At 52.2% G+C, this 25,972-nt stretch overlaps 3 protein-coding genes across 4 annotated transcripts in view; all 3 read right to left on the reverse strand.

Annotated features, from left to right (window-relative positions):
* Window positions 1–4,203: 4,203 nt before the first annotated feature.
* Window positions 4,204–12,340, reverse strand: Hapln4 (hyaluronan and proteoglycan link protein 4). Its single transcript, NM_001108398.1, is given in 5 exon segments — window positions 4,204–6,991; window positions 8,197–8,520; window positions 10,625–10,987; window positions 11,303–11,423; window positions 12,250–12,340. Coding segments are annotated over 5 exon segments (1,203 nt in total). The 5' UTR covers window positions 12,253–12,340; the 3' UTR covers window positions 4,204–6,599.
* A 2,928-nt stretch (window positions 12,341–15,268) lies between these two features.
* On the reverse strand, window positions 15,269–22,481 carry Tm6sf2 (transmembrane 6 superfamily member 2). Its single transcript, NM_001127654.1, is given in 10 exon segments — window positions 15,269–15,719; window positions 16,382–16,501; window positions 16,993–17,085; window positions 17,415–17,516; window positions 17,808–17,932; window positions 19,142–19,224; window positions 20,169–20,272; window positions 20,343–20,440; window positions 21,085–21,188; window positions 22,374–22,481. Coding segments are annotated over 10 exon segments (1,137 nt in total). The 5' UTR covers window positions 22,469–22,481; the 3' UTR covers window positions 15,269–15,506.
* Window positions 22,482–23,713: 1,232 nt separating this feature from the next.
* Sugp1 (SURP and G patch domain containing 1) overlaps window positions 23,714–25,972 on the reverse strand; it is a 30,945-nt gene continuing 28,686 nt past the window's right edge. Inside the window, exons 10-14 of one of the 2 annotated variants that reach the window (XR_015639354.1) lie at window positions 25,451–25,924; window positions 25,135–25,241; window positions 24,323–24,468; window positions 24,033–24,162; window positions 23,714–23,872 (exon numbers count right to left, since the gene is read on the reverse strand). Coding sequence is in view for 1 of the 2 variants with exons in the window: in NM_001011920.1 (NP_001011920.1) it covers window positions 23,846–23,872; window positions 24,033–24,162; window positions 24,323–24,468; window positions 25,135–25,241; window positions 25,451–25,628 (588 nt within the window). In the remaining variant the exon portion in view is untranslated. The remainder of the gene's footprint in view (window positions 23,873–24,032; window positions 24,163–24,322; window positions 24,469–25,134; window positions 25,242–25,450; window positions 25,925–25,972) is intronic. The other variant, NM_001011920.1, reaches the window with a different exon arrangement.

The raw sequence follows: 25,972 nt of genomic DNA on the forward strand, positions 1-25,972 counted from the left end.
ACTGAGAAGCCAAGTAGGGCCGTGTGAATCCTTGTCCCAGCATTCCTGTTGAGAGAGACTAGGAAGCTTGTGAGCCAGCTAGCCTGGGGGATGAGCCACGGCAGAAACAAGGGAGGAGCACAGCCAATTCCTAAAGGTTAGCATTTGACCTCCACTGCACACCGCAGGGTGGGCGAATCCCCCACCACACGCACAACCCCACCACACGCACACTGCACAAGCACAAAATAAATAAGTAAAAATTTCAGAAACTCTAGGAGCTGGTGGGCTGAGGTGGGGCAGGGATGAGTGCTTAGACAGAGCTGCACAGGTTCTGGGGTCCATGCCCTGCTCTTCCTAAGTGTTTACTGAGCCTGCATCTCTCACGGGAGGTAATGAAAGCCTGGGGCAGTTACTGAATAGAAGCCATGTAAAGCCTTTTGAGATGCCCTTGAATCCTCTCAGCAGCCCACGTGACCCTTGGTCTCCCATTTTACACATGATGGTAAGAGAAGGGCAGACTAGTCTGAGGAGCTAGAGGAAGAATTTCTTTCCTTCTGTGCATTATAATTACTGTAAAGGTGGGTTGTTTTTTTTTTTTTTGGTTCTTTTTTTTTTTTTCGGAGCTGGGGAACTGTAAAGGTGTTTTTGGGTTTTGTTTTGTTTTGTTTTGTTTTGTTTTAGACAGGGCCTCAGGCTAGTCTTGGGTGTGCATTATGGTGTACACAATGCTAGGGCTGAACCCAGAATTTTGTGCATACTGAGCAAATGTTCTAAACCTGAGCTCCAAGCACTCTGTCTACTGAGCTCCAAGCACTCCACCAACTGAGCTCCAAGCACTACCAACTTAGCTCAATTCCCAAACTCTGGTCTTGATTTGTGCTCCAAACTCTGTTCTATTTAAGGGAAGAGATTGAACCCTCTTACCTCTTACCGCGCGCGCGCGCACACACACACACACACACACACACACACACACACACACACACACACACACACACACACGAGCAGGGTTGGGAAATAGTTGAGAAAAGCAAATTGGACCCTTATTCCCCTAAAGGTCCCTGTGACTGGGGACACAGCTTCTTGGTAACATTCCCTAGTTCAGAAAGAACCACACCAATCCCCTGCTCCAGGGACTGGGGCGTGGCCTACTGTAGCCTGGCCCTTTGGGGCGTGGCCTGCTGGAGCTCAGTGGTTGTTCCCAGCCCCAGCACTGCCTGCTCCAAGAAGCCGGTGCTTTAGGCTTTTCTGAACTGGAGACTCATCTTCACCTCTTCCCCTCCCTGGTGTGTGTCTGCTTGGGCCACGTATGTGGGAGGAGTGTGAGTGTGTGTATGTGAATGGCTACAGGTTCTGCTCGGTTTTTCTTGGTTTTTTTGGTTTTATGTTTTGTTTGTTTGTTTTTTTTTTTCTGAGAGCTTTGATGTTCTGTGAATCTGTGGTATCTGGCACTGTGGATGTTAATGTACTTCTTGGACATTTTAATAAAAATTTTTTAACAGTTCAACTTGCCTGTGGCCCCTCACCTATTCACTTGCCTGGCTATTCACTGAGAACCTGTGTTCCTTTGAAGTGGTGACTCATGTAACCTAGGCTGGACCAGAATTCCCTATGTATCTGAGGATGATCTTGAACTCCTAACTAGTTTTTCATTTTGTTTTGTTTTTGAGACAAGCTGTAGAGCAGGATGGCCTAAAACTTGGTGATTTATATGCCTCCCTCTGCCTATCCACTGCTGGGATTAAAGGAGTTAGCTGCCATGTTTGTTTTAGGGGGTGCTGGAAACTTTATGAATGCTAGGCGAGCGCTTTGAGAACAGGGATACAAACACTTCACTAAATGAGCCATGGCCACAGGCCCTGAGCCCTTATTAGGTGCCACACACTGTGCAGGGTCAGAGGGAAGTAGGGCACCGCAGGAGAAATAGAAGGAATCTTTTCCTTCTTTCTTCTTTCTTTTTCTCTCCTCTGCCCTGAGTCTCACTGTGTGTCCCAGGCTGGCTTTGAACTCAAGATCTTCATGCAGCAGCCTCAGGGATGCCACCAGATCCCAGGAGTACATCTGCACAACTGGGGACAGGCATGGTGGGTGGAACGGAGGCGGAACATGAGTGGGACTGGGAGGGAAGAGATGGCCACAGTTTTGGACAGAGAAGAGAAAAGTCATCCTGGGGAAAAAAAAAACAAAACAAAAAAACCCCCATGATTTATCTGAAATCAGCATTGAGGGGCTGGCAAGATGGCTCTGTAAGTGAAGGTGCTTGTGGCTAAACCGATGGTTTTAGTTCAGTTCCCTGGATCCACGTGGTAGAAATACATAACTATAAGGGGATCTTGAAGTGAGTCCTCTCCTCGTCCCACAAAATAAAGTTACACACACATACTCAAAGAGAGAAGAAACAAGGGGGCTGACAGCCTCTGCTTCCTTCCTGTGGGCACCATGTGACCTCAGTGCCCCTGCCATCATGACATTCCCACTGTAACAGACTGTATCCTCCAACTGAGAGTCTAATAACCCTCCTCCCCCAATTTGCTCTGTTGGGCAACCGGTCACAGAGAGAAAAGTAAGCAAGGTACACACACCTCCCGTTAAGAAACAGAGCAGTATCCTGCACGGTTCCTCCCAGTGCTGCAAAGGTGGAGGCGGGAAGACCGGCCTTGGCAACAAACGAACAAAATCAGGACAGGAAGACAAATACATAGCGCTGGAGAAGGGCAGATGGGAGCTGTCAGAGGTGCCAAGTTAGACAGCTAGCACGCCATTGACTGATGGCCTTACTCTGTAGCTCAAGCTGGCTACCTCAGCCAATCTCTCTACCTCAGCCTACTAAATGGTAGGATAAGATGTGAGAACCAGGGCTGGAGAGATGGCTCAGTTAAGAGCACTGACTGCTCTTCCGGAGGTCCTGAGTTCAAACCCCAGCAACCACATGGTGGCTCACGACCATCTGTAATGGGATCTGATGCCCTCTTCTGGTGGTATTCACATATATAAATCTAGCTGGGTGATGGGAGCACATGACTTTAATCCCAGCACTCTGCAGGCAGAGCTAGGCGGATCTCTGAGTTTGAAGCTAACCTGGTCTATAGAGCGAGTTCCTGGACAGCCAAGGCTACACAGAGAGATCTTGTCTTGAAAAACCAACCACCACCAAACAGTCAGCTCTTTCCTTCTGCATGGAAGTCCCACAGATCAAATTCAGGTCACCAGACTCTGGGGTGATCATCTATCAAGACAGCAGTGACAGCAGTGACTACTGCCAACTATGTAAAACCCTCTTGGGACAGTCATACACAGAAGATGGAGGTCTGTGCTCCAGTTTACATTAGTGATGAGGGACACATGCCAGAGTGGGAGATCACAAAGGGGTTTTCTTGGGAGGAGGAGGGGTGTTTAATTTTTTGAAACAGAGTCTCACTACATAACCTTAACTGGCCTGAAAATCACTCCACAGAGCTGTGATCCTCAACCTTCCTAATGCTAAGACCTTTAATGCAGTTTCTCATGCTATGGTGACCCCAACCATAAAATTATTTCATTGCTACTTCATAACTATAATTTTGCTACTGTTATGAATTATAACGTAAAGTTCTGATATGCCGGAGATTTGATGTGACTCTCAAAGGGTTCGAGACCCACTGCTGTAGACCAGGCTGGCCCTGAATTCAGAGAGCCACCTGCCTCTCAGAGTGCTGGAATTAAAGGTGTGGACCCCCAGTTTATTTGGGGAGGGGTATTGGGACATTGGCAAAGCATTTCTAGATAAATATTTCAATCCCTGAAGTGGGGTACAGCCTCTGGGTTTTCTCTTGCATGTAAAGTTTTATATTTTCACTGGGGGAGAGCAAAGGGGATGGAGTCGCCCCTTCCAGCTCAGCCAACAGTGGTTCGTTTCCCAGAGTAACCTTGATTGGTCCAGGACTACATGAATGCCAACCACTGAGACTTGGCTCCTGTCTTCTGACCACTTGTACACACTTACACTCACACACACTAGAAATAAGTCAATAAATAAAGTTCACAAAGAAAAATCCGGGGCTAGAGAGATGGCTTAGTTGACTTCCTGCTCTTCCAAAGGACCCGGATTCAAAGATAACAGCGCAACCATCTCTAACTCTAGCTCCAGGGGCCCAGCTCCCTCTTCAGGCCTCCAGGGGCACCGGTACATATGAAGTGCAGACAAAAAACTTAAAAATAAATAAAAACTGGCCAGGCGGTGGTGGCTTACGCCATTAATCAGCACTTGGGACAGGCAGATCACTGAGTTCAGGGTCAAGACTGGTTTGTGTAGCAAATTCCATGACAGCAAGGGTTAAACAGTGAAAACCTGTCTCAAAGAAACGAAAAATAAAAATCTAGATGACTACCTCAATTTACAGCCAGAACCTATTTAACATGTTTAAAATCATGTTATGATGAGTTATGTGTATGCACTCATGCCACAGAGCACATGAGGAGTCAGACAGGACCTCAAAGGGTCCTGGTCTTGACACCTGGTAAACTGTTCCGCTTTTCTATGCTCAGGTTGTGAGCATTGAAAGGGGAGAGGAGCTGCTTCTGAACCTGGCCTGAGAACTCCACCACACTGATAGAGGGACCGGCAGCCTCGTTTCGCATTCATCAGAAGGAACAAAGGTTTATTGAACCTGGGCTTCAGGAACCTCAGAACAATCCTAGTCCAGAGAAGAGCCTGGGTGAGTTTTTGGCTGCATACTTTAGAACAAAAGGTATGACTGGAGCCCACAGCCCCTTAGCTTCCAGACTTAGGGGTGGAGTTAACCGAGATAGATGGGTCAGGCAGGAAGGTGTGTGGGCAAGGGTACTTGCTGGTCCCAGCAGCACCTGAGAACTGGAGGCTCCTGCATTTGGGCTGGTCTTGACCCTTGAGAAATGGGCCCTCAGAAATGGGTTGAAATTGGTGGTTTCAGGGAGAGTCTGCCCTCCTTGATCTTCAAGAAGGAAAGGTCGGCTTGTACAGCACCACAGCCTCAGTTCTCTCATCTGCAGGGTGAACATTTAAAATGCTGGAGGGGGCTGCAGTGGTGGTTCCTGCTTGGCTGCTGCGTGGAGAGTAGAGTTAGCATGCAAACGGGTGGTGGCAGGCAGCTGGCCCACAAGCGGAGGCCTGCATAGGCCCGTCTGAAGAAGGGACATTTGTCAGGCGCCTGAGGAACACATTAGGCAGCTCCAGATAGAGGTACTCTGCCCATAGCAAGAAGTTCCTGAGTGCTGCAGGTCAGTTGTCATGGAGACACTGACGGTCTCTATGGCAACAGCTGGACAGTATGGGACCCTGGAGGGAAAGCCTTGAAGGGACAGGTGTTCTGTTTCCTTGGACACCAGAGTTTGATCTCCATGACAACGGTCCGGAGGTTCAAACTGTCTAGGGGTGGGGCTTGGGCTGCTGAGAGAAACAAGGTGCACTTTGGGAAAGGGGCAGCTGATCCACGGAATAGTCCTGGAGAACTGAATGCTGGGTTCCCCTGAGGACACTCAATGGGGAAGATTGTCTCCACGGTGGTCCACCAGGGCAGGGACAGCCAAAAATGAAGTGATAGGTGTCTGGGCTTTAGGCCAGTGAGAAAGGAAATGTGTGGTAACCATGGTTACAGAGAAAGGCAGACAGTGCCATTTCCGTGGGTGTAGCGGGTGAGACGGGTAAGGCTGCACTGGTGGCCTGTGTGACCTTAAGGAGCCGAGCAGCTTGTCTCTACAAGTCAGATTCTTAGGGGTCTCTGGTCTGAGGGAACAATCTCTTTGGTGATATTCCCCAAGGAGCCCAGGGACGGGACATTCAGGCGAGTCTACTCTCTGGCCAGAGGGAATACCTGAGGGATAGGCATGGCCACTGCTCCGGGGAGCCAGCTGGGAACATTCTCCTATGAAGCCAGAGGTGTTGGGTCTGTCCTCCATAGTGACCCAGGGACAAGGCATGTTACCTCGGAAACATAGAGACTCTCTGGAAGAGTGGGAACACCCAGCCTCTGGTCACCTGCCCACACAGGCCATGATCACCTCGTGAGTGAACCACAGTTTTCTATTTCTTCACCGGGTGATGGGGAGAAGTCCTTGACTCTCCAAGACCAGTTTTCAAGCTCCCCAGTAATGCAGAGGGGTTGGGGGGCAGGTCTCCAGTTAATCCTGGGGGTCCAGCCTCCAGGTGACAGAGAGGAAGCATCCACCTGTTCTTCAGGAGCCCAAAAAGGGGGCGGGGCTCATCTTTAGGAAACCGTAGAGTCCTGTTGGTCTACTGGGATCCTGGGGGTTGGGAGAGAGCATGACTCTTCTAGACAAAGTATGAAAGATGAGTCACCCACTATCCAGAGAAGTGGGCTTGGCCACTACCAGGGATCCTCAGAGGGCATCATAGTCAGCGACCAAGGACCACAACAGGTGGGTCAGCCTGCAGCTCACCACAGGCAAAAGTTATGTCACGTAGCCAGGAAACTTTAGGTGTGGTCAATGTCCAAAGACCACAGGTAGCCAAATCAGCCTGCAGTGCACCGCATGGGTCTGTCCAAGGGAGCTCTGAGACTCTGAAACGTGCTCGGTATCCAGGGGGTGCATGAGGTCCCTGGATCAGCCATCAACACCCCCAAACGCGCATCCTCCGAGATCTAGACACGCAGTGGGGTCCAGGCAGCCGGATCCCTCGACCCTCCGGCCCAACCTCCTCCGCCGGCCCAGCCCCAGCCCCAGCCGCCTGGAGCTGGGTCTGGGGCACCCGGAGCGCGGTAGCAGTAGACACCGAAGAGGCGACGGGAGGCGTCAGGGAAACCGAGGCTGCGCACGCCGGGCCGAGGACCTCCGCAGCGAGTTCGCGGATTCACGATGGGGTAGCGCGCGCTGCCATCCGCCAGCCAGCCCGCAGTGCAGCGGTCCAAGAGCTGCAGCTTCCACGCAGCGAAGAGCTGCCCGACCTTGGCCACTGTGGCACCCCGTGCCGCACACGCACGCACGGCCCCGGCCAAGGCCACAGGTCGCAGCGGCTTCAGGAAAAACACGCGGCCTGCGGGACCCGAGAGTGTGTCAGAGTCGGGTCAGGGATGGGCCCGCTGCGTGCTCCAGCATCCTGGGGCTTCCTGCTCCTAGTCCATCCCATTCCCTGCAACCTGGGACCTCCGCTTTTTCCCGATGCGATGCCGGTACCATTTGGCATTTCACTGCCCCCATGTGGCAGCCCTGGAAAACAGTCTTCATAGCAGCGGAGGGCAAGGCGGAGGCGGGGCCTGCTCACTTTGGTAGGGGGCGATGGTCTTGGAGGAAGGGTCTATGCAATTCAGGGAGATCTCTGTCCATTGGGCAGGCTTCCTATTTGGGGCGGGACCTATGTTTGGGGAAGGTTTTCGCCAGTGTCCTTATGCCTTAGCGTCGTGTCTACGTCCTTAGACGTCCTTAGGATCTGTGTTCTTTTAGGGGGCTGGGTCCACACTCTTTTTTTTTTTTTTTTGGGTTCTTTTTTTTTCCGGAGCTGGGGACCGAACCCAGGGCCTTGCGCTTCTTAGGCAAGCGCTCTACCACTGAGCTAAATCCCCAACCCCGGGTCCACACTCTTGAAACGGACCTTCGACCACAGGGTAGGCTCTTTGTATTTTGGACAGTTCTTCCTCGGGGAGGCGGGGATGGGAGGCTTTGGGCTTAAAATGTGCCTAACTCCTTGGGGCGTAGTCCGTGGGGGAGGTCTTCCCTCAAGAGAGAAGAACCGGAGGGTTGGGGACTATGCTCTCGTCTATGTTTCTGAGACAGACTTCTCTCCACTTGCCAGGCCCTAGGGCTAGGCGGTTAGGACCAGTCTTCCTCAAAAGGTTGGAGTCTAGGCACTTGGGGTGAGTTTCTCCCTAAAGGGCGGGACATATGCACCTGGGGCGGACCTCATTCTGGGGGACTGGGACTGTATGCATCTGGAGTGGGGCCAGGCTTTCTGAGTCTCCTCCCCAGGGAGAAGGCATAATGTTAAAGAGGAAGGAGGGAGGGAAGGGTCCCCTTCAGGGAGAAGCCTATGTATTTAGGGGTGGGGCCTAGGCCCTTGGGGGCGGGTCTCCTTCAAGAAAGCAGGAAATAAGCGCTGGAGACCCGCTTCTTTTTTTTTTTTTTTTTTTTTTTTTTTTGAGCTGGGACCGAACCCAGGGCCTTGCGCTTGCTAGGCAAGTGCTCTACCACTGAGCTAAATCCCCAACCCCCGAGACCCGCTTCTTTAGAAAACGCTTAACTCACCGGGGAGGTTGGACGTGAAGCAGAAGGCATCGTAGCGTTCCTCGGCGTTGTGACGATATCCATAGTTGCGCACGCCCCCGTTGGTGCCGCCACCAGCCCCAGGGCTCCCAGATCCGCCACAGGCCTCTCGGGCCTGGCTCACCGGGTACTGCACGGAGCCATCGCGTAGCCACCCTGCATTGCACCAGTCCAGGCCATCGCGCCAGGCCGTGTGCAGCTGCTCCGCAGATGCCAGAATGCCGTCCTGCTCCGCACAAGCGCGCTGGGCTTCCGCGAAAGTCATCTTGTAGCGGCCTCCGCGCGGGTGATAGGGGAAGACCACCCCTGGATGGACGAAGATGAATGGGAGTCTGTCAGGGTCTCCCTCCCTTTTTCCCCCCCACCCCCGGATTCTACCACACCTTACATGAAACAGAACCTTCAGTACATTCTTTTCTCTGCCCTCAGACCTGGTCGCACCACTGGCCCAACTGGTCCTTAGATTCAAGCCTGGGAGGAGTTCCTTCTCCTTCTCCACACACTTTAATCCCATCTGCTCTTCTATGGCCTTCGTTCCTGCTCTTTCTTTTTTTTTTTTTTTTTTTTTTTTTTTTCCTTTCCGGAGCTGGGGACCGAACCCAGGGCCTTGCGCTCGCTAGGCAAGCGCTCTACCGCTGGGCTAAATCCCCAACCCCGCTCCTGCTCTTTCTATCCTTCTCCAGTTGCTTAATTCATCCATCAAAACTCAACTCTTAATGTCTTCTGTCCCAATGTCTTGACAGCCCGCCAGAACTGAATCCTTCCCAAAGTGACCACTGAGCTGGAAATGCCTGTTCCTAGGGCCCTGAAAAAGTCGTGCAGGGTGTTGAGCCCTTTGATTTGCCAGAGTTATTTAAAGCGTTTCCCTTCCAGCTTCTGTCTGTAACTCTAAACTTATTTCTCCCTAAACTCAGTCAACCCAACTCTGGAGTGTTTCTGTGCTTAAGGACAGGGTTTAGGCTGAAATCTCATGCTATCCCCTGTTCCAGAGCAGGATGCACACATCAGCTACTGTGAAGCCCTAGAACTTTGATGGACAGGATGTCGAATCTCGGCCACGCCCCTCACCTACAGATGCCCAGGGCCTTCTTGAGGCAGAGCTCATCTTTAGGTTAATAGCTGTCTGCCTTGGGGATTTGAGGAAATTAAAGGAGAAGCTCCAGAGAGCCCTTAGCTAAATGGCTGGCAAACAGAAAGCGTCTAGTGAAGACAGCTACAATTGACCATCGTAAAAATGTTCAGAAATGTTCAAAATGGCTCGGAGGGTAAGGGCATTTGCCACCCACCGAGCCTGACACACTGAGTTCTATTCCAGGACAGAATCCATTCTGCAGTTTGTTTGTGATCTCCACACAAGCACCATGGCAGGTGCTCACTCATAAGCACACTCAAGTGTGTGCGCACACAACGAAAATTCAATGTCTTCTTTCTTTCTTTTTTTTTGGAGCTGGGGACCGAACCAGGGCCTTGCGCTTGCTAGGCAAGCGCTCTACCACTGAGCTAAATCCCCAAACCCAATGTCTTCTTTCTTTAAAGTTCATGAATTCACTCTTTGCTCTCTTGCTCTCTTGTTCTCTTGCTCTTATCCTCTTCCCGCTTTGTCCCTTCTCTCCTCATTCTCCTTCCCCCTTCTCTCCGTGTGCTCATGGCTGGCCTCTACTCTTCTATTTCTCTGCCCCTACTACCCTCTTAACTCCTCATGCCCTGAATAAACTCTATTCTATACTAAAAAAAAAATAAATAAATAAAGTTCATGAAGTGAAAGTCAACCTGGGGTCCATTAAACCTTGTCTTAATCATAGAGCTAGGGCTGGAAAGATGTCCCAGTGGTTAGCATTGATCCCTTCACCTGAGAGGCAGGCTGCAAATTCGAGGTGTGGTGAGATTTTATTAATCAGAAGGTGCCTTGGGCAATGGAGGAAGGACACGCCTTCATTCACACCGGGTGCAAAAGGTTATCCCGACAAAGGCTACCGCGGTCTAAATAGTGAGTTCCAGGATAGCCAGGGCGACAGGCTGAGACCTTGTCTTAGAAGGGAAGAAAGGGGTTGGGTTGGGGATTTAGCTCAGTGGTAGAGCGCAAGGCCCTGGGTTCAGTCCCCAGCTCGGGGGGGGGGGGGGGGGGGAGGAAGAAGGGAAGAAAAAAAGGGGAGGGGTGACCTCTTTCTTGTTTCTCCTCCAGCCAAAAAGAGTTCTGTTCCCCACACTGACACCTGTAATTCCAACTCCAGGGGGTCGGAGGTCTCTCTGGCCTTAACCACATGCATACATTAACATACACATATATAAATAAGAGCTATACTTTTAAAATGAGCTGTTCTCCCTGCCCAACAAAATCTCTACTGTGCCAACTTGATTCAGTTTGTCCCGCACTGTCCTCCTTTCTCTCTGCCCGTGCTGCGGTGGTCACCTTCTAGATCCAGCTTTACCATGCCGGCGTCATCCTCCAACTCATTGGTGACCTCGCACTCGTAGCGCCCGTAGTCCTGCAGGGTGACATTTCGGAGGACCAGGGAGGCGTCCCCGGGTCCATCGTTCTGTAGCTCGGCCCGCCCTCGGTAGGGACCGAAGGCTCGATGCTGGGGACCCAGAGCCACGAAGACATCGGCGAAAGCCAAAGGGTCTACTACTTTCGTCCACTTGAGGCGAACGCCGTCGTGACCGTGGGCGGCCGCCTCGTAGTGGTAACGGCAGGGTAAGACAATGGTGCCACCGCGGTGGCTCACCACCTGCCCCGGCGCCGTCTGCACCACCACCGAACCGGACTCGCCCTCTGTGGGGCGACCAATCAGGGGTCAAAGGTGCGGTAGGAAGGGACCCAGGGAGGGGGATGTAGGTCTACAGTGGGAAAGGAGCTCAGAGGAGACTGAGTGTCGGGACCACGGCAATCCTCCACCCCATCCCACTCCCGTCGTTCACTCTAGGCCTCCGATGTGTGTGTGCTGTGTGTGCGTGCGTGCATGCGCGCGCGCACCCGTGTGTGTGTGTGTGTGTGTGTGTGTGTGTGTGTGAGTGTGTGTGTGTGTGTGTGTGTGTGTGTGTGTACTGGGGGTTGGAGGGGATGACCACAGCTTCGCACAAAACTCACCCAGCACGTGCACGACTTTCTTCCTGCCACGCTGCGCCCCTGCGAGCACGGGGACCAGCAGCAGGAGTCCCCAGGCCACGGCCCAGAGTGCGCGGTGACCGAGGGCTCCTGGAGCACACGCCTGCGGGTACAGGAGCTGCCTCCAGCTGTACTGCCCCGACCGTCCCTAGTTCTGCCAACCCTCCCCAAAGGGGTTTCAGCCACGCAACTACCGTGGAGCAGCCAGAGGGTCAGGTGATTCCTTTCGCCTTTCCCTAAGTCCCCACCCCCGTTACCGGAGCGCACGGAAGGGGGAGCAGCAGCGCGGACCGGGGCCGCAAGGTTATCCGCGCGCCAGGAGACTGCAGCAAGCCTGGCAGCGCGAGCGGGGGTTGGGGATAGAGGATTAGGGAGGTCGGTGGCAACGGGCTGGGCTACTGAGCCAGTCCAGGAGAAACAGAAGGAACAAGATACGAAGACCCAGAGTGGAGACGCAGAGACAGAGACACAGGAATAGAGACTCAGAGGAAGAGATGCAGAGATAGAGACCCAGAGACAGTACTGGAGGCACAAAGACTCAGAGACAGAGACGTAGAGACGCAGAGACCCAGAGATAGAGACTCGCAGAGATGCAGAGACAGTGACCCAGAGACACAGAGACTCAGAGACAGAGACTCAGAGACAGTGGCCCAGAGACGCAGAAATGGAGGTGTAGAATCAAAGATGCAGAGAAAGACTCAGAGGTAGAGGAAGGAGAGACTAGTAGGGAGAGACACAGAAAAAGAGTAAGTGAGCACTCTTCTCCACCCCCCACCCCCAAACATGGGGGAGACATTGAAGAGGCAGAGAAAAGGAAAGTGCCAAAGGAAAAAAGGCAAGAGGAAGAGAAGAAAGGGCGAAGAGAGGCAGAGAAGGGAGAGACAGAAACAAATGTGAGATTCGAGAACCCAGTGCAGCGTGGCACTCACCATCCTGGTCGTGGCCCCCGCTGAGCGGCCAGTGCGCTTCCCGACTGCGCACGCGCACAGCGGTCGGGCCAGCTGGTCCCGCGGGCCGCGCAATCCCGGCGTCTGCCTGCAAGGAGAGGAGGGCGCGTGGGGCATTAAAGGTGCCGCGCGCACGCGTGCGCACCGCGCGGGATGGGGGTGGGGCAGTCCCCAGGCACAAGGAGTTGAGAGCACTGTGATAATGATCCATCGCAACCTCTTACCTAGGAGGACTGCATTGACCAGTCTCACCGGACTGAGCTGGTACTCCATGCCTAGGGTGACAGACGTGCTGCCGCTTAGGAGTCCCATATAACCACCGAGTGAGCAGATGGGTAAACTAGGCTGGTTAGCCAAGGTCCTCAATCAAGTTTTCCAGCTCCTGCCAACACAGGAAAGACTCAGGTTCGCTAACCTCCCTGCCACCCCGATACACTTCATTTTTTTTTTTTTGATACACTTCATTTTATGGTAGTGACACACAACTGCTACTCAAGTTCTCTGGAGAGGAAGGAGAGAATCAGCATTTTAAAGTCATCTTCTGCAAGTTTAAGGTCAGCCTGGGAGGAGAAGGAAAAAAAGGGAACAGGTTTGTAGCCATAGTCTATAATCTCAGCCTTAAGAAGCTGAGGCAGGTAGACAGGAAGCTTGAAGTTAGTCTGGCCTATAGCCAGGCCATGTGTATATACCTCATCTGTCATCTCAATACTGGAGAGGCCGAGGCGGGGTTAGGAATTCAAAGTCACCTTGGGCCAGTTGTGGTAGTGTATGCTGGGAAAACATGCTAAGAGACAAAAGGCAGAGGTAGGAGGGTCATGAGTTCGAAGCCTGGCCTACACATTTGGTGCTTCTGTGGTGTCACACCCTTTAATCTCAGCACTTGGGAGGCAGAGGCAGGCAGATCTCTGTAAGTTTGAGGCCAGCCTGCTCTATGTAGCAAGTTCCAGGACAGCCAGAACTACATAATAGAGAGAACCTATCTCAAAAAACTAATTGAGGAAGGTAAAGCTACCTTGGGCTACAGTGGGAATTTAAGGCCGGCCTGGGCTACATACAACTTTGTCTTCTACAGAGTGAGTGAGTTCCAGGACAGCTAGGGTTTTACACAAAGACCTTGTTAAAGAGGTGGAGGAGGAGGAGGAAGAAGAAGAGGAAAAGGAGGAGAAGAAGAGGAAGAGGAGAGGAAGAGGAGGAAGAGGAGGAAGAGGAGGAAGAGGAGGAAGAGGAGGAGGAGAGCAAAAGTCATGCATGGAGGTATAGGTTGTTTTCCTAGCACACAGGAGGCTAAAGCAGAAAGATAGCAAGTCCCAGGCTAGCCTAGGCTCCATAGCCAGACACTTGGTTTTCTAGAAGGATAGAATGGATAAGTCTTCTCTGCAGAGGCAGCAGCACAATGGCTTGGCTAAGAGGCTTGGGCTGCCACTCTTGATTTGCCCATCTCTTCCCTGGACAATCACCCAGGAAATCTGGGACTTAGGGGGACAGGTCTAAGTTCCACTTTTCCTCTTGCTGCCTGAGGCAGACCTCTCAGCCTGCACAGGTCTCTGGGCAAGGAAGGGTCTGTTGTGACTGGGTTTCCACTAGAAACCTGGTGAAGTTGGTTCTGCCCAGGAGCAGGGCCCTAGTCATCTGGAAGCTCCACTCTTCACCCAGTTTCCAGATTAAAAACAGGAAATGGAGACCCGTTTTTCAGCCCTTTCCTAGCCAGCCTCAGTTGCCCTAGAATGTTAGGCTGGAGGTCAGTTCCTAACTTAGCTGTGCCCAGGTGTGACCTTGGGCTAGAATCTTCTCTAGATGACTAACTCCACTGTATGGTTAGTCATGTTCTGCTCCGTTTGTGGTGGTAATGAATAGACTTATGTGTTTGTATGCTTGGCCCACAAGAGGTGACACTAGTAGGTGTGTCCTTGTTGGAGCAGGTGTGGCCTTGGAGGGAGTGTGTTACTTAAGGGGTAGGCTTTGGGGAGGGGGTTTCATCTATATGCTCAAGTCTTGACAGAATCAGTCCTCTTCTGGCTGGTTTTGGATCAAAATGCAGAGCTCTCAGCTCCTCCTACACCATGCCTGCCTGGTTGCTGCCATGATCCTGCCTTGATGATAATGGACTGAACCTCTGAACCTGTAAGCCGGCCCCAATTAAATGGTGTCCTTCTAAGAGTTGCCTTTGGTCATAATGTCTTTTCAGAGTAATAAAACCCTAAGACCCTGTGTGTGTGTGGTGCCTGTCAGAGTACAGGTGTATGTAGTAGCTCAGAGGAGAGCATTAGCTGTCTTCCTCACTGGCTCTCAGCCTCTGTCTGAGAGAACGTTGACTGGCCTGGAGCTCACTATGTAGACCAGGCTGACCCAGAACCTGTAGAGATCTGCCAGCCTCTGCTTCCTAAGGGATGAGGTTAAAGATGTGCTTCACCATTCCTGGCTTCTATTTGATTTGGGAGCAGGGTATCTCACTGAACTTGGAGCTGTCTGGCAGTGAGCTCTGGGGATCCTGTCTTCCTCCCATGTCCCAGTGCCGAGTTACAGAACTCAGTTCCTTATGTACTTTACCGACTGCCATATTGCCACTGACTCTTTTATGTGTGGAGGGGTGAGAATGCAGTCCAGGATGGTCTCCAATTTGCCATGTGGCCAAAAGTGACCTTGTGCTCCTGATCCTCCTGCCTCTGCCTTGCCAGTGCAAGGACAACAGGTATACAGCAGCACACCCAGTTCACATGGTGCTGGGAATGGGCCCAGAGCACTGATAACTGTTGGGCAAGCACTCTGCCAATGGAACTACACCCGCAGCTCCAGGTGTGCTGTGACTTCTTCCTCCTCCCCTTCTAAGCCTCAGTTTTCACATTGGAATATGGACTTGTGTATGCCATTGAAAAGCTGATTTCGAATGTCCTGGTCACTCTGATTCCAGATAGCCACCGTGGCTGTGAGCACCCCCACTTTCCCCTTGTGGGGTACAAGAAGATGGCCCCTTGATCCAACTCCCTGAAATCCTTAGGTGGTGTTCTAGATAAGAGAACGGTTTTTATTAAAAGGATGGGGGAGGCGATGGCTAGATTTCAGGAGAGGGCACTAAAGTCCTTGTGACCTTTGAGGCACAGTAACGTAGTAGCAAGAACACTGATGCTCCTTTCTGGCCTGGATCGCAATTTCTCCGCATGTCCATCATTCCATGGCCAACCCACACCTAGAGGGCAACGACGGCTGCATAGGTAGAAGTCTTAGCAGAGAGGTGCACATGCTCACTGCTGCTTCTTGCCTTGGTCCTGGGGCGAAGATGGCGGTGCTGCACGCAAAAAGAAGGCCGGCCGCCACAGGCAGCGGAGAGCCAGCAGGTGGGGACCCAGTGCAAACAGCAGGTTGCTCAGAAGAAAGGTGGCCCAGGTGTCCTCTGGCACGCGGTAGGTGAAGGGTGTGCGTAGGTGCATGGAGGCACCCATGTGTGAGAACTGCGCCTGCCAGGAATGCAGGAGGAGCACAGGTCAGGCTGAAACCTCACGCACCACCCACTCTCATGTCTTCCCTCCCTCAAGCAACTGTTGAGCTCTAAACATTCTTGCCTCTGATGCTACTCTTCCTCATTACAACTGTTACTGCCCAACAGATTCCTTCCTGGGTGCCCCTGCCTTGATGGGGCCTAGGCTTTTTTTTCTCCCTACCAGAAACCCAGAAAGAGCTCTGGTGCCTCTACTGCTCCAACAGTCCATGGCTCCCTACCTCTCCTCACACAGAGCCAGAATTCAAAATTGTCTCTTGTCTCTCTCCACTGGTGTCTTCTTTACTGCCTTTCTATACTGTTCCCATTCATGGAGGCCCTTCCCTGTATTTGTCTTCATAGGTCACAATCTTTCCACCCTGCAGTCCCTCTCAGGCCCTGTTCCTCCTTCCCTCCGGGTTTCTGTTTGTTAGTTAGGTTTGTTTGTTTCTTCAGTGCTGGGGAATGGAAGGTATGTGCTTGCACACGCTAGGCAAGCGTTGTAGCATCAATCCATATATGCCATTATGGTTCTCTCCAGCCCTGACTAGGGTGCCTGGGGCTACCTGTGGCCATCTCCCCCAGGCTAGGGAATTGTGGGCCTGTCTATCATCACTACCCCATCCCATCCCCACCCCTTACCTGGCCAATGGCTCCAGCAAATACCAAGGCCCAATCCGGCAGCCAGGAGCAGCCAGGGAAGGTGAGAGCATAGGCAGCCAGGCAGTAGAATGGTAGAGCATAGAACAAATACATCAGCATCTAGGGGAGACCACAGCCCATGAGGACACAGGTGGGGCATCTACACAAGGCCCCTCTCTTTCTCTATGGGTCCTTCCCATTACCACACTCAGGCCGGCCTAGCAAATGGGAACGCCCTATTTCCAAGGCTAACATGATTGACAGGGACATGTGATTCAGACTGGGCTAATCAGAGCCTGAATGAGATGTGTTTTTTTTTTTTTTTTTTTTTTTTCCCCCGGAGCTGGGGACCGAACCCAGGGCCTTGCGCTTGCTAGGCAAGCGCTCTACCACTGAGCTAAACCCCCAACCCCAAGATGTGTTCTTAAATCCTAGGTGACCAAGGGGCTGGATGAAATCCTGGAGAGCTGCTGGGATGTGTCCTCAAGCACCTGGATGCCACCATACCCGAAGTCTGCATGTGCATCTGCCTGACTGGCAGGGGCTTCAGGCAACTGCTTCAGAGAAGCTTGGGTAGGACCACAGCCCACTCCTCCCATCTGACCTCTCACCTGCAACTTTGGGTAGGCCACAGGGTCCCGAAGGTATGGTTCATATTGGTAAATATAGATGAAGCAGGCATCTGCGGGGCAGTCAAGTACTACCTAAGATACACAGACAAACACCAAACATTTTGCAAGGCCCCTCCCTACTCCAGCTCTCAAGCTGAGCCCACAATAATCACTCTGGTCCCTCTCAGCCCTCCCTGTTTCTCTCCCCTTGCCTTGGGGTTCACCATAAGATTGTATTAAAGAGGCTACAGGGAATAGGCATTTGTCTGAAACATTCAGGTCAGACTTGGTGAAGCACTTCCTTGGGTGATCAGATAGAAGAACATTGTACTTTTGGCAATGAATAAGGAGATAAATTTGGGAGAAGCAGGCTAAAGAGGTAGACTGGAGGTGAAAGAGTGAGGCAGCTACGGCAGACTCACCAGGCCCCGGAAGACAGTGAAAAATGCAGCAAGGATGAGGTAAACTATGAGTGTCAGGTCAGCCGGGCGCTGTAGGAGGCTTTTCTTCTGTTCTTCCTGTACCTGTCCCACAGGAGAAAGTCAGGGCTAGTCAGAGAGGTCGGGGACCCAGTAGACGCTCAGTAAACGCTCCTTTCTATCTTCCTGAGCACCAAGGAGGCTTTCCCAAGTATGCCTCATTTAGACATGTCAAACCCAACTCTCCTATACTCTAGGTGAGTGTTCCAACCCTGAGTCCCTGAAGTTTTCAGAGAATCTTACCGTAAAGGCCATGCTGGCCTTGAACCCCAGTACTGAGAAGATGGGCACAGGCTACCATTCGCAGCTTAGGCCGGGTGTTGGTGGGGCACTCACCACATCACAGGTGCAGGAGCTTGGTGCAGGCGACTGGTTGAAGATCCTCATACCGGCCCAGCATGGAACCAGCATGTACAGGATGGCAAGGAAGAAGGTAGGTCTGATCTCTGAACTGTATTTACCTGCCAGGGTGAGGAGAGAATGGGACTCAGGAAGGAACTCCTAATAGCAAGTGACACCTTGAGTGGCACTGTCCTTGATGAAGCTCTTTTACCCTCCTTACCCAGGCCTGCCTGACCCTACACTTGTGCGGGTAATCTTTGCTTCCCACCTTGATGTCCCCCGTGGAACAGAAAACCATGCCAGGAAGGTAGAGCAGGCTGGGACCCAGAGACTCCCAGCTCCCCGCCATATTCTTGAACACGTGCCATGCTTCTCACATAAAGAGATGTGAGCTGTGGTCACATAGGCTCAAAACAGAGGTGCCTAGAGGCCCAGAGGGCTTAGCCAATAAGCTTCCCTTCCCAGACATTCCTCCCTGAAAAAGGTATTTACTCTCAGGTCCACCCTGAGAAGTGGGGGATGGTTTTATATACCCATTTTCTGCCAGAACATTGAACAGTTTAGAACCACGGACTGTCTCTTTCATCAAGATTTGCTGTGAGGAACCTGGGGAAGGCCTTTGTCTACAGAGCACAGCCTAATTCTCTGTAGAAGACCGCTCTGCATTCCCAGCCACAACTGCCACCAAGCCTGTCTCCACCAAGGTAAGGACAATCTCACCCCACTGGGACAAGCCTGAGCTCCCCCTCTTGAGCTTCCTCTCTCCCCAGGCCCTGGGCTAGACACTGACCTCACTGCGGGCTCCCAACTCCATTCTCTGTACTTCCCAGACTCACAGCAGTACCTGGATGTCCAAGAGTGAGAACCCCATGGCCCTGGCCTCATTGCAGGTCTGAGGACCCCAAGCCAGCTCCGACTTTCTCACACATCTCAGACTGCTCTTTCCCACACCTGGAGTGGTGTCCCAGAGCTTCCCTTCAGCCCGGTACCCCACCCTGCAGCAGCATGGGCTAAACACAATCAAACTCCTCTGTTCTACCTCCCTAAGAGGCTGTACCCTGCAGTGAAGTGTCTGACAGTCCCCCTCAATCAGCATTTTCTGAACCATTTCAACACTGGGATTCTCTGCCCTTTCTTGAGAGACCTACTTAGCAAGCCTTCACTAAACTCCCTTCCTCTGTGAAGAACATTCTGGGAAACCCTGAGAGGAAATCAGGATTAATGCCATCTCCCCTTTACTGCCATGTAGGAAGGGAGTAGAGGGTGTACTGCCTGCTGGCAAGGTTATTTAGCCGTGTGGGCTGCAGTTTCAGAGTCTGTGTCCTTACCAAGGATGTTTCCTGGGAGAAACACCAGGAGGCTCATAGCGAAGGACCCCAGCCAGTAGAGCCCAAGGTTCCGGTACCTTTTCCTGGGAAGGGAAGGGGGGGATAGCTGTGTGTTGTGGTTTGCCCTGAAGTTTTCTGTATTTTGATGCTAATTCCACTGCCCCAAGGACAGCTGCCTAGTCACAAACTCAGGAATCAGGTGACTTCACCAGAACCTTCTCACCATTGGATTTGTAAAGTACAGGTGAGGGGCAGGTACAGGATAGAAGGAGGCCTGTCATTGGAGGAGAAGGAAGGATGGGTGGGAGGGAGAGAAGTTTGAAGGAAGAGGAGGAGACTAGAACAGAAGAGATAGGAGGGAGAGAGAGAAGGAGAAGCCGGGGCAGGATGATGGATGCCATCCTCGCTCTATGTATTTACAGGTTGTTATTAATGTTCTCAAAGGATGGACGGTACCGGGCTTTGTATGTTTAAGTGGGCAATTACATCTTACCAATTGGGTCAAAGGTTATTGTGTTGTGTGTTCTTTTATGTGCCGGTTTGAGTGTAGGAAAGTGTGTGGCGGCAAGAGACAGTGGGCCGCCGCGGAGTTGGGATGTGTTTCTGCAGCTATCTAGCAGATATCTTGGGGCACCGCAGTGCAGGACCTAGTGGGGTAAGAGACTATGCCTTTTGTATTTTTATATTTTTACAACAACAGCTGTGGCCCATTAACCCTCCGTCTCAAGCCCTTTCAAGGGCCCAGAGGCAACACTGGATCTTTAGCTCTGGGTCCCTCTTGGGTTCCTTATTTATTTTTGGTAGCCAGAGGTGGAGTGTGGATCTTGAGCATGCTCAGTGTGTGCCTGGATGGCACCTCACACAGGGACAATAAAAACTGGGAATGACAGCAAAGGTCTCCAGCCAGCCACACCTGCTGACGACTGACCTGGAATGTCCTCTAGGCATCCCTGGGTGAACATACCCCTTCTCAAATACTTCTGGCTCCTCAGAGGCCTGGGACCCTCTAGTCTTCTGTCCCCCTCACCTTTTGCGGATGGCACCAGCCATTGTTAGATAGAGCAGGTAGTGCACAGTACCATCCCAGTAGCAGATGAAGATGCCGTGCGCTGTGCGTAGGTAGGGCTCGCCCTGTGGACAGGAGTGGGGCTCAGGAGCATGCATGATGGGGCCAGGACCACACCCAGCCATCCCACACTACCTCCTTGGCGTAGAAATCCATAAGGCCCATCAAGTAGCCATCTTCTTGGAGTGCAATGACCAGGTCCACCACCGAGGTGAAGGAGAAGACCACAAAGACTGGAGACAGAGAAGGGAGGACTGAGCAGGTGAGTGGGCTTGATATGGCGAGGACAGGGTCATGTATGGGTGTGGCTAGAGCCAACACAATGGCAGCTTGAGCCTGGGCAATCTCAGGTTCTGTTCTTTTGACACAGGTTCTGTAGCCCAGGCTGCCCGGGGACACATGAAAATCCTCCTGCTGTAGGTTCCCAGGTGCTGGGATTACAGGCTCTCAGTAGCACACCTAGCTTTTAGTTCAGCTTATAATTGGGCTTGAAAATCAGGTCCAAGGCAAAATGACCAGGACACACATAATAGCACCCCATTCTACATATGTGATGAAGGAAGTCCCAAGTCTGGAGCTGGACAAAGTATCATGGTTATCCCACCGTTCAGAACTCAAGTAGAGGCAGGAAGATGAGCGAGGTCAGCTCGGGCTACAAGAGTCCTGGAGAGGACATAGGGGAGAAAGACATAATTATTTCTCTCTAAAAGGGGAGAGCTTTGAGGTTCTCCAGTCTAATGGTAGTCCAAGCTCTCTGAACTATAGTTAATGGGAACCACTTAAAGACTAACAGAGGTCCTCGGGTTGTCCCAAGGCTAGAATGGAGGGAGGCCTTTGTCCAGAGCACCTTTCTCCCCACCATCTCCCAGTGACTCACCAGCATAGAGAGGGTCATAGGTGATCTCCCCATGAGATAGGCTGTAGACAGCCATGAAAAGCAGACCCAGTACCAGAGCACTCGTCAGCACCACACACAGGGGCCTAGGGGGAAACCAAGTGAGGCCATGCTTGAGTGAGACCTCCTGGAGGAATTACCCAGAAAGTACCAGCAAAGGAGAATGGAACTTCACTTCTCCATCAGTGGCTTCTTGTTTAGGTTTTCTACTTGGCAAACGTTACTCATCCTTCAAGGCTTATCCATCTTGCTCCCCCTGGAAGCCCTCTCTGACTTCCCTTTCCATTTCTGTTAGTTCCAGTAATTCCTCATTAGCCAGTACTCAGTCCTTTGGATTTGCCTGGTCAGGCATTGAGAGTCAGCCTTCATGAGGTCAGGCTCTGATGGGGAGGAGAGCTAGAATTCCGAAGCTCTGTTTCTCCCAGCTAAAGTCCAAATGTCTCCAACTGCCCCTCCCTATCCTTGCTCAGTTATACTCCTGATAAGACAGGCCAGCTAGCTTCAAAGATAACAGAAGCTAAGTCTCTGGGCTTCCCTAACACAGCTAGACAAACAAACCAAAACCCAGAGAAGGGAATCCACCTGTCCGGTGCAACACAGCAAGTTTTTGTTCAATTCTCCTAAACTATCCAGGCCCACATTTCATGCACTCCAGCCTGGTTTTACTTAACCATCATGCCAATAACACAAATCTTGACACTGCACAGAATTTGTGATCCTCACCTATGACTATAGTGAAACCTAGACAGGTGAATGGACCTAGGCTCCCAGAGGGCAGTTGACTCAGACTCCCAGGAGACAGGTACCAGGAGTCAGACCTATGGCTAAGGCCCTCTCTATCCCATTGTTTGGGTCAGTTGAACTTTGGCATGAGGGACTTGCTGGACCTCCAGAATCTATCTAAAGATAGAAGTCACACCAGTAGTCATTGCTTGTAGGGGAAATTTACTCTAGGTCTGAGACAAAAGACATGGAACAGGGCTTGCGTGCCAGGGGAGTTGGGTGAGTTGGTCTTTATCTAGGAAAATACTTTGACCCTGGGTGACTTTGGAACCGGCACAACATGCATCCCCATAATATCCGTAAACCTCAACCCACTATGGCTCCACATCACCTTTTCCCACAAACTTACGACTGCATCCTCCTGACTCAGTGCGGCCAGTAAGGGATTTCTGTTTGCATGGGTATCCCCACCCCCTAGCCCTCCGCCCAGCTCCCATGCTACCTCTCATCTTCCCTCCAGCCCATGGTCCTCATGGACGAAAACATACTGTGAGAACGCCGAAACTTGGTTGAGTACGTAGGACACTGGCAGAGCACCGAGTGACATCGCCACAGTCCTGCCGGCTAGCGGCGGGATGTCCATGGCAGCGGCACCCCGACCCTGGTGAAGCTTCCGGAACACTTGGCTCCGTGACCGCAGCGTGTCAGAGCTCTGGGTTGCCAGGGACCTGCCCTGTGCAAAGGTCGCCCTGCCCAGGAGCCAGTCACCCTTTCCCGTGCTGGGATTCTTGGCCAGTATGCCAGGCCCCGCCCTGCTACGAGACTCTGCCCACAAGTTCCCTTTCTCAGTCCACTTATTGATTGTACAGCTGTAGTCGTGTCCCTTCCGTTTTCAGAGGTCGCACAGCTGCAGTAACGCCCCTTACCTGCACCCAGCTTATAGCTCCTGCCCCGGAGTGTGGCTGGACTTTAGCGGCGCCCTTTCAGTGTCCACAATAGTCCTTTCCCTAAGTCCCATTTTTTTTTTAAAGATTTATTTATTTATTTATTTTATGTGAGTACACTGTCACTGCCTTCAGACACACCAGAAGAGGGCATCGGATCCCATTACAGATGGTTATGAGCCACCATGTGGTTGCTGGGATTTGAACTCGGGACCTCTGGAAGAGCAGTCATTGCTCTTAACCACTGAGCCATCTCTCCAGCCCCCTAAGTCCCATTCACAACTCTCCCAGTCCTACTCACAGTAGCTTCAGGGGTGAAGCCACGCCCTATACGCCCCTCCCCGCCAGGCCCTACACTCACAACTTGTACACAGCTACAGCCCAGCCCCCAACCACATTCCTACTACTTAGCCCTACCCTCAGCTTTGCCTTTCACAGCTGCCAACTCTTGGTCCTTTTGTGCACACCAGATCTTCCTCTTTGGATTTGGGAGGGAAACATTGCAGAAATGGGAAACCAGAGGAACGAGACTGCGGTATTCTGATCTATCATTCTCCTCCTTTTTCTGTAGAAGATTTTGACTAGTTGGAGAGGTCTGGGGAGGATGGAGGGCAGCACAAATAGGATGTGCCCCCTCCCCCCGAAAAGACTGATACCAGGAGGGTCACCTGTCCATCACGGCCTCCAGCTGGGCTCTTGCAGCTATGCAGTGAGCAATACATGAGACAGCCGCTCTCCCATGTCTCTGTCTCCAGACAGGCCCCATCCCCACTCCAGCTGTGCCCAGTACACAGCAGCCCATGCACACACATATCATGAAGTGTTTGGAGGCTTTTTTCCTCTGCCGGGGGTAAAATCTGAATCAACTGGCTGGTCTCCAGTTACTATGAACTCAATGATGAGCCTCACTGGGGCTGGAGGAGGAACAACAGCAGGAACTGGGATGCTGGGCAGGTAAGCATTGGGATTTTAATACACAGCACAACACTTGTGACAACAGGGCAGAGATGGATGCCAGAACATTCCACAGTCCAAGGATGTCCAATCTGAAAGTAGACTTTGTGTTTCCAGAATATTCAGTAGTAGGGCCGTCTGGGGTTGTTCTGTGGAAGGCCAAAAAGATCAAAGGAGTATTAGTGGAAAACTATAGGTCCTCCCTCTAGAACATTCTGGGCAGCAGAGCTGACATCCTGTGAGGGGCAGAGCAGGATGTGAGGGCTTGACATCTCCCCACCACCAGCAGGGAGTAAGGGAGGCACACACCAGAGGGTTGGGCCGGAAGCGGTAGGCCAGCATCATCCTCTTGCGGAAGGCCTCGTACTCATCATCCTCCTTTGAGAGTTCAGCTGGCCGGTCAATGCCAAAGCCAGCTCCATCAATTGTGGTGGCACCCCTGTGGAAAGCCAGCAGTCACTGAGTAGGCAGGATGAAACAGACAGGAAGGGCTGCAGGGTATTGGGGTGGGGACTGGTGGCAGGGCTGTTGTCACCAGTTCTGGAACCTTAAGCCTTGTCCATCTGCGTGCTCCCTGCAAGTCCCGTGGCAGCACTTACTTGTTCACTGGGTTCTTGATGCCCTGGCCCTCAGTGCCTAGCCCCTCGCCCTCCTTCCAGCCCATCTTCATGAGCATCTGGTAGCCAATGTTTTCCACTGTCAGCTTAAACTCCTTGTACTCTGAGTAGTCTGGCTCTCTGCCCTCCTGCAATAGAAGAGGGAAAAGTTGCTAGCCATGGGGACTGCAGCTGTCCCCAGGCCCCAGTTCTGGCTCCAATGCCTGCCCCACCTGATCTTAGCCTCAGGGGAGACTGGTACACCCATGTGCCCCACTACCCATCAGTGGCCGACTCCACCAACAAATCAAACTCTTTATCTTTCTGCTGTCTCCAAGGGACTGAGCTTCCAGGTACTCGTCCAAAGGGGCAAGGTGACCACTGACTCCCTTTGGGGAGTTAACAGTTTAATGGGAAAGAGTCGCTCGTGTTCTAAGAGCAATTTGTTCAAATACCCAGCTTGGGGACAATCTGTTGCACAGAATGCTAAACAAACGTGGCTATGGGATACAAAGAGAAGCCAATTCATGTCCCATCAGCCCACTGGTTCCTGAGCCCACCACGGTGGAGCAGCATGTGGGACGGTGACTTTCTGCAATTGGGTGACAGAGGTACATGTCAAAAGAACAAGGTTAGCCTGGTCTATACAATGAGTTCCAGATCAGTGAGGACTGCATGGCAAGACCCTGTCTTAAGGGGTAAAATAAAGCTATCCCTGGGCTCCAGCTCTGGAGATGTGATTTCCCTGTGGCTGGAAGACATGGCACTATTTGTTAATTCCCTTGCTGTCAGTGCCTGCCCATCAGCATCTCTACCTTCAGGGCCTTGAAGGTCTCCATGAACTTCTCTAGCTCATCAGGGGGCAGGAAGTCTCCGATGAAGTGCTTGCCCCGACCCATCTGTGTCAGCTGCTCTGCCCACTCTGCTCAGAGAGAAGAGGAAGGTGAGTGGTGAGGGATGAGGCAGTAGGCGGCAGCAATGGTGCTCCTTCTGGACTTATGACTGCTTGTGAAGGTCCACCCCCCTCACTGAGGAAACACTGGCAGAGGTGGAGCCTCTGGACTATGTGCGACGGCCAGCAGAGCAGGTAAATGGGGTACACTCTCCCACTCTCCCTTCGTGCCCACACACCCCGTGTCTTGTCCATCTCCATGCGTCGCAGCTGGTGCTCCCAGGTGCCCAGTTCACTGTCTACCTCCTCGTCACTGTCATAGCCATGCTGGTGTTGCTGCAGCGCCTTCTCCCACAGAAGCTGCATGTCTTGCATGGCACGCTTGTGCTGCATAATCATGTCATACATCTGCTGCATCTGTGGAGTGGACAGGCAGGCACTCACTGAGAAAACCCCCTCACCCAGAAGGGCAGGGCAGGGCAAGAGCTTCAGCCTGTCATATCCATGTCCCAGCATGGATGGGGACCTTCAGGCATAGAACAAGGACAACAGTTGACATTAGACTGCAGGCCCATGGGAAGGTGGGGCTAGGAGCCTGGGGCTGTGATCCCTTTTAATCTGCCCAGCTGACCCCTCGATGGTGAGGTCAGACATCAGTGTCTCAGATCATCAAGGTTCCAGAGCTTAGGAGAATACCCAGTCACTGCAGGAAGCTGGGGAAGGGAAGAGCAAATGGGAGACCTCTCTTTAGCAACAGTCTA

Source organism: Rattus norvegicus, chromosome 16 (assembly GCF_021556685.1).
Source record: "Rattus norvegicus strain SHRSP/BbbUtx chromosome 16, alternate assembly SHRSP_T2T, whole genome shotgun sequence".
Taxonomy (NCBI): Eukaryota; Metazoa; Chordata; class Mammalia; order Rodentia; family Muridae; genus Rattus; species Rattus norvegicus.